The following is an 8,658-nucleotide window of genomic DNA, read 5'->3' as shown; positions in this document are numbered from 1 at the left end:
ATGGTTGATATGTCTTCTACATCTGCTTTGTCGAAAGTACCACCTTCTGCGGAATACAAAAACAGAAACAAAATAATAATAATAATAATAATAATAATAATAATAATAATAATAATAATAATGATAATAAATTCCCAGATGCAGTACCAGGCAGTGGCTCTCATGGCTTCTGATCTGAACTGATTTGAAGTGTTATCATGTACATTGTTTTGTATTGATAAAAAAGATGGTCTATAGTAAATCATCATAATCGTTTAACGTCCGCTTTCCATGCTGGCTGAGGACTGGTGAGCCAAACACTGCACCAGGCTCAAATCTGATCTGGCAAAGTTTCTACAGCTGGATGCCCTTCCAAACACCAACCACTCCGAGAATGTAGTGGGTGCTTATATGTGCCACCGGCACGAGAACCAGTCAGGCGGTTCTGGCAATGACCATGCTCAAAAGGTGTTTTTTACATGCTACCTGCATGGGAGCCAGTCTGATGGCACTGGCAACAACCACGCTCGAATGTTGCTTTCAACGTGCCACTAGCACAAGTGCCAATCAGGTGGTACTGTCATCAGCTACGTCAGTGACTTTGATTTGTTTACACTTGCTTCAATAGGTCTTCGCAAGCAAAGATCATTGTCCAATGAATAAGGGGTAGTCATAAGTGGGCCAGTTACACCCCAGGTTCGGATGTGCTTTTAACATTCCACTTGCACGAGTGTCAATCAGACGGCCACGTCAGCGATTTTGATTTGGATATTCTGCTCAATACCACAGATTTGCTTGTCAGTTGTTTGACCTTAACCAGTTGAGCATGTCCCTTGGTGGCTGATGATATGTGCATCTCTGATCACGAACAGAAGTAGCGGGGGAGCATCATAGCCATGTGTTGAGAGGAAGTCTCTGGGGTTTGAATAATTCACCTCTGGAAACATGAGTGTTTTGTTCAGCATCTTTAAACAACCTTTATTCAAGGACCTTTTGAGTGGGACAGGCTACTTGATCCGAAAAAATTCTAACTGGGCCCCTCCTCTAAGGTCATGTGCTGTTTATCTTGATGTGAGATCACCATGTTGCGCACATGGTTGTAATGCATGTGCCTGGTGTACCCTTATGAGACGGGGAGTCATGATGGGTATACAATTTGATCGCATGCACTGCTCTCACACTCAATAATGATAATAATAATATTGTGAAATAACGAGGTGGTGGAGTGGGGGGGGAGTGAGCCAAATTATTATTATTATCAGGAGTGGCTGTGTGGTAAGTAGCTTGCTTACCAATGACATAGTTCTGGGTTCAGTGCCACTGCGTGGCACCATGAGCAAGTGTCTTCTACAATAGCCTCAGGCTGATCAAAGCTTTGTGAGTGGATTTGGTAGATGGAAACTGAAAGAAGCCCGTCATATATATATATATGTATGTGTTTGTGAGTCAGTGTTTGTCACCCCCACCATCGCTTGACAACTGATGCTAGTGTTTACATCCCCCGTAACTTAGCAGTTCAGCAAAAGAGAACTGATAGAATAAGTACTAGGCTTACAAAGAATAAGCCCTGTAGTCGATTTGCTCAACTAAAAGGCGGTGCTCCAGCATGGACACAGTCAAATGACCAAAATGAATAAAAGAAAAATATTATTATCATTATTATTATTAGTAGTATTTCTTCTTTTGATTGTCACTTCCGTTTCTGGCCAAGTGCCTTCCCAACACCTAGGGCTATGAAACTTGCTGTATTGGTCTAGTCCCCCTTCTACCTTGGGCCTTTAGAAGGATAATTATTTTTATTATTATTATGATTATTATTTTTATTATTATTATTTTCATTATTACTTTTATTATTATTATCATTTTTATTATCATTATTGTTATTATTATTATTATTATTGAGTGAGAGAGCAATGCATGCCATCAAAGTGACACTGGGGTACAAATATATGAAGCCCTGTATATCCATCATGACTATCCGCCTGATAAGGGTACACAAGGCACATGCATCACAACCACATGTGAGCAACATGGTGATCTCATATCAAGATAAACAGTGCATGACCTTGCAGGTGGTACCCAGTAAGAATCTTCTTAAGGTCGAGTCGCCCATCCCACTCAAAAGGTCCTTGAATAAGGGTTACTCTTTTATTTGTTTCAGCCATTTGACTGCAGCCATGCTGGAGCACCACCTTTAGTCGAGCAAATTGACTGCAGGACTTATTCTTTGTAAGCCTAGTACTTATTCTATCGGTCTCTTTTGCCAAACCACTAAGTTACAGGGACGTAACCACACCAGCATCATTTGTCGAGCGATGTAGTGGGGACAAACACAGACACACAAACATATACACCAGCGTCGCCTTCTTGGCACTTGTGTCGGTGGCACATGAAAAGACATTCAAGCGAGGTTATTGCCAGTGCCACTGGACTAGCTCCTGTGCAGGTGGCACATAAAATACACCATTTTGAGCATGGCCGTTGTCAGTACCGCCTGACTAGCCTTTGTGTCGGTGGCACGTAAAGCACCCACTACACTCTCGGAGTAGTTGGCGTTGGGAAGGGCATCCAACTGTAGAAACTCTGCCAAATCAGATTGGAGCCTGGTGTAGCCACCTGGTTCGCCAGTCCTCAGTCAAATCGTCCAACCCATGCTAGCAAGGAAAGCGGATGTTAAACGATGATGATGATGATACATATATACGATGGGCTTCTTTCAGTTTCCATCTACCAAATCCACTCATAAGGCTTTGGTCAGCCTGAGGCTATAGTAGAAGATACTTGCCCAAGGTGCCACACAGTGGGACTGAACCCGGAACAATGTGGTTGGTAAACAAGCTACTTACCACAGATGTTGAACAAAACACTCATTTCCAGAAGTGTATTATTCAAACCCAAAAAACTTCCTCTCACCACATGACTATGATGCTCCCCACTACTTCTGCTCCTGATCAGAGATGCACATATCGTCAGCCACCAAGGGACATGCTCAACTGGTTAAGGTCAAGCAACTGACAAGCAAATCTGTGGTTTTGAGCAGAATATTTGCTGTAGCCCATCTTTTACACCGAGAGAAAACAATGTACATGAATGTACAATCAGTTAAGACCAGAAGCCATGAGAGCCACTGCCTGGTACTGCATCAGGGCAATAATAACAATAATAATAATTTATTTCCTTATTGCCCACAGGGGGCTAAACATAGAGGGGACAAACAAGGACAGACAAGGAGATTAAGTCGATTACATCGACCCCCCAGTGATTTAATCGACCCTGAAAGGATGAAAGGCAAAATTGACCTTGGCGGAAATTGAACTCAGAATATAACGGCAGACGAAAATAATAATAATCATCATTATCACCACCATAACCATCAACATCACTACCATCACAATCATCATCATCACCACTACTATCATCATTACCATCACACTTATCAGCACCATCACCAGCATCATCATCACCATCATCAACAGTTTGACTGGGGTCTGGTGAACTAGGAGGCTGCATCAGGCCCCAATCTGATCTGGCAGTGTTTCTACAGCTGGATGCCTTTTCTAATGCCAACCACTCCGAGAGTGTAGTGGCTGGTTTTTTACGTGCCACCGGCACGGGGGTGACAAGTGCTGGCATAGACCACGATCGGATGGTGCTTTTGACGTACCACCGGCACAGGGGCCAGAGAACCTGGCATCGACTATGATTGGATGGTGCTTTTTACTTGCCACCAGCACAGAAGCCAGTCAAAGCAGCACTGGCATCGGCCACATTCGGATGGTCCTTTTTACATTCCACTGGCACGGGATCATCATCATCATCGTCATCATCATTTAACATCCGTTTTCCATGCTTGCATGAGTTGGACGGTTTGACTGGGATCTGGTGAGCCAGGAGGCTGCACCAGGCCCCAATCTGATCTGACAGTGTTTCTACAGCTGGATGCCCTTCCTAACGCCATCCACTCCGAGAGTGTAGTGGGTGCTTTTTTACGTACCACTGGCATAGGGGCCAGACAAGCTGGCATCAACCATGATAGGATGGTGCTTTTTACGTGCCAACGGCATGGAAGCCAGTCAAAGCGGCACTGGTATTGGCCATGTTCGGATGGTGCTTTTTACGAGCTACCGTCACGGGGCTCACAAAGAATAAGGCCCTCGCTATAAAGGATATACATTGATGAAGGAGATAAAAGAAAGATGGAGTTAGAGTTTTAAATGTTTCTGACTGGTCATGTAGAATTTTTTAAAATTTACATCAACATCATTTAACATCCATGTTCCATGCAAGCATGGGTAGGACATTTGACAGGAGCCAGGCCAGTACAAGACTACCCCAGGCTACTATGTCTGTTTTAGCATGGTTTTTACAGCTGGATGCCCTTCGTAACACCAAACACTAAGCAGAGCAGACTTGATGCTTTTCACATGGCCTTAGCACAGGTGAGGTCAGTTTTGGCAAAGGTTTTACAGTTCGAAGCCTTAGTGCTTTTTACATGGCCTCAGCACAGGTGAGGTCAGCTTTGGCAAAGGTTTTACAGTCTGAGGCCTTTCCTAACAGCAACCACTAAGCAGAGCAGGCTTAGTGCTTTTTACATGGCCTCAGCACAGGTGGGGTCAGTTTTGGTAAAGTTTTTACAGGTATAGGCCTTTCCTAACACCAACCACCAAGCAGCTTGGGGCTTTTCACATGGCCTCAGCACAGGTGAAGTCAGTTTTGGAATGATTTTTGCAGCTAGATTCCTTTCTAAATGCCTACAACTTTACAGTGTGAACTGGATGCTTTTTACATGATACCATCACTGGCAGGGTCACCAAGTAACTTGCAAGACAGAGAATTTTTGAGAGGAGATGAGGCATTGGATGGAGGACGGGACCTTGTGTCAAATGACAAAAGGTTAGAGTGTGACAGAAAGACAGGGAGACAGAAACAGTTGTCTTGCTGTTTAGGAAGTACATGGTTACCCAGTCATAGAGACAGAGAGATTAATTTTCTAATTAAAGTTTACTCTTACAGCTGACCATTTGGAACAAATTAAATGAGATATTTTTTTTTGAGTTTCTTCTAACCTCTCTTATAGTAGAAGACAAGAGAGGAGGTCCTTTCATACAAACATGAGGTGGGAGTTGACAGATGGCTGTCAATGTTGAAGTAGTGAACGATGTATGGATGATGAGAAATACGAGTACATCTAGGATCAAAGAGGAAAAAATAGGCGTATTTCAAGAACAGGTAACAAAGAAGTGGGAAAAGTTTACCTCGGAGACTAGTAGGTCCTCCGCAATCTCTATGCGGAGACTCAAGCATGGCCTCGGCAATGTGTTCGCGCAAGCGGTCGTCATCTTCTTCACTATTTTCCGTATTTCCTCGGGGGAGTCGTGATAATTCGGATTCTGTCCAATAGCCATAGACATCACTAAGATGTGGAGACTGCTCGAAGCTTCCTGGGTTATCAAAGATTAAAAGATAACACAGAAAATATTATGTTTTTCACAAAACTGACAAGAAAATATATTAGGCTGTCAAGAAAGTTCTTGCGGTTTTTAACCTTTAAATTCAGATGCATATATCACGGTTCAAACAAAACTTTATAAATCGAAATAAACACCATCAGAATCAACACACTTTTGCCAACACTAAACAAGTTTATTTATGCCAGTAGTGTAAAAATCCTGCATTCTGGTGGTGATGAAGTCGTTGAAGGTGTGTTTGGCATCGTCTTGGTTCTTGAAGCATTTCTCACGCAGGAAGTTGTCGAGATGCTTGAAAAAGTGGTAGTCGGTAGGCGAGAGGTCTGGTGAGTATGGCGGATGAGGCAGAGTTTCGTGTGTGTATTTTTTCGTGGGATTGGTCGTTTTTAAAGCTTTCGCTTTCATCTTTGGCAAACGGTATTTTTACCCTGCTTTTATTCAAATATTTAATATTATACCTATTAAGGTAGAAGTCTTGGCAACCACCTCATTATTACTGTTTTTAATAGTGATGTTGGTTTCATATAGTTGCAAATGTCAAACATTAGGCCTCACCGAGGCAATGACTTCTGAGCGAGACCTTTGGAAATATGCTATGCATGAGAAGACACGGCAAGCCAAGTGAGACCATAATCCAAGGCCTCTGCCAGGGGTATAGCCAGTCCACTTATGCATACCTTACCTTTCCTTCATTGGACACTAAACTCGGCTTGCGAAGATCTGTTGAGGCAAGTTAAATCGAAGTCGAACCAAATTCGACAACTGGCACCTATGCCAGCATCTCCTTCATGGGACACTAAACTCGGCTTGCGAAGACCTGTTGGGGCAAGTGAAAGTGAAATCGTGATGGCACCTGCACCAGTAGAGCGCTAAGAGTACCATCTGAGCGTGATCGCTGCCAGAGCAGCTGTCTGGCTTCCGTGCCAGTGGCACGTAAATAGCACCATTTGAGCATGATCGTGACCAGCATCGTCTTACTGGCATGTAAAATACACCATTTTGAGCGTGGCCGCTGCCAGTACCACCTGACTGGCCTTCGTGCCGGTGGCACGTAAAAGCACCCACTACACTCTCAGAGTGGTTGGCGTTAGGAAGGACAACCAACTGTAGAAACTCTGCCAAATCAGATTGGAGCCTGGTGTAGCTATCTGGTCCGCCAGTCCTCAGTCAAATCATCCAACCCATGCTAGCATGGAAGGCAGACGTTAAACGATGATGATGATGATGATATATATACACACAAACATATGTATATGTGTATTTACATATATATATATATATATATATATATATATATGTATGTATGTATGTATATACACATCTATATATGTATATGTATATATATCTGTATCTATATATATATATACACACATATACATATATATATTATATATATATATATATATGTATGTATATACATATATATAGATATAGATATATATACATATACATATATAGATGTGTATATACATATATATATGTACATGTATATATATATACATGTATATCATCATCATCATCGTTTAACGTCCGCTTTCCATGCTAGCGTAGTTTGGACAATTTGACTGAGGACTGGTGAACCAGATAGCTACACCAGGCTCCAATCTGATTTGGCAGAGTTTCTACAGTTGGTTGCCCTTCCTAACGCCAACCACTCAGAGTGTAGTGGGTGCTTTTACGTGCCACTGGCACGAAGGCCAGTCAGGCGGTACTGGCAGCGGCCACGCTCAAAATGGTGTATTTTATGTGCCACCTGCACAGGAGCCAGTCCAGCAGCACTGGCAACGATCTATGCGTATATATATATATATATATATATATATATATATATATATATATATATATATATATATATATATATATATCAATGAAAAATATTTCAATACAAATGTATTAATTTCCAGCAAAATAAAGCCCTATAAATATTGGTGCCTTATTGTACCACTCTTCTGAATTTATATATATATATCATATAGATATATATACATATGTATATACATTTGTGTATATAGACATATATACACATGTATATGTATGTGTGTATATGTGTATATATATATATATATATATATGTATATGTGTATATATGTATATATATGTGCTATTGTGTGTGTGTCCATGTATCATTGGGTCTGTGTTTGTCCCCCAACCCTGCTGTCACCCAATCACCGCTCATCAACTTGACAACCAGCATTGGTTTATTTATGTCCATCACATGCACCGACAATCAAAACAACTGATACAAGTAGAAACCTTGAATTAACTTACCAGCTTCTATTAGCAATGGTGAAGACGTCGACCCTCGGTTCGTTGGCATCGTGTTGTCACACCCCGACGACCTTCGGTAAGCTGGCCTCGTGTTTGGCATTGCAACAGGACTTGACCGCGCAGGCTGGATCCTAGCAACACAAAATGCGCATGACTTGAATACATAATTAATTAGATGCAAATTTATTGCACAAATTATTATTAGGTTGTCAAGAATCCTTGGGGAATTTTTAATTTTGGTTTTAAATGATGTATTTTCAAATCAATTGTCATTAAATTACTTTGACTTTATATATCATTTTAAAGCCCATTTTTCACTCTATCTAATCATGTTACTCTTTTCCTTTTTGAATAATTAGGCCATTTTTTTCCAGAATGTTGAATGCATGGACAAAAAGCAAATTCGCACAATTTTCTTATTCCAATTCATGCTAGGCCGTAAAGCTGCAGAAACAGCTCACGATATGAACGATGCGTTTGGCCCTGGAACCACTAATGAACGTACAGCAAAATGGTCATTCAGGAAATTTCATAGCAGTGATGACAGTCTTGAAGATGATAAGCATAGTGGTTGGCCATCAGATGTTGACAACGATCAACTAAGAGCCTTAGTGGAAGCCAATCCATGCACAACTGTTCGAGAGCTTGCTTCTGAATTGGACGTAATGTACATGACAATTTCCAACCACTTGAAAGAGACTGGAAAAACAAAAATACTTGAAAAATGGGTGCCGCACAAATTGAACGACAACCAAAAAAAAAACGCCGTTTTGAAGTGTTGTCTTCCCTTCTTTTACACAAGAACGACCCATTTCTCAATCGGATTGTGACTTGCGATGAAAAGTGGATACTTTACAACAACTGGCGATGCTCAGCTCAGTGGTTGGATGCCGACGAAGCTCCACAGCACTTCCCAAAGCCAAAGTTGCACCAAAAGAAGGTC

At 41.6% G+C, this 8,658-nt stretch overlaps 1 protein-coding gene across 1 annotated transcript in view; it reads right to left on the bottom strand.

Annotated features, from left to right (window-relative positions):
• Positions 1–5: 5 nt before the first annotated feature.
• LOC106875506 (BCAS3 microtubule associated cell migration factor) overlaps positions 6–8,658 on the bottom strand; it is a gene marked incomplete at its 3' end in the record, with an annotated part of 62,988 nt that continues 54,335 nt past the window's right edge. Inside the window, exons 20-22 of the mRNA XM_052966807.1 lie at positions 7,716–7,846; positions 5,235–5,420; positions 6–46 (exon numbers count right to left, since the gene is read on the bottom strand). Coding sequence (XP_052822767.1) covers positions 6–46; positions 5,235–5,420; positions 7,716–7,846 — 358 coding nt within the window. The remainder of the gene's footprint in view (positions 47–5,234; positions 5,421–7,715; positions 7,847–8,658) is intronic.

Source organism: Octopus bimaculoides, chromosome 3 (assembly GCF_001194135.2).
Source record: "Octopus bimaculoides isolate UCB-OBI-ISO-001 chromosome 3, ASM119413v2, whole genome shotgun sequence".
In the NCBI taxonomy this organism is placed as follows: Eukaryota; Metazoa; Mollusca; class Cephalopoda; order Octopoda; family Octopodidae; genus Octopus; species Octopus bimaculoides.
This window is presented reverse-complemented; position numbering and strand designations above follow the sequence as displayed.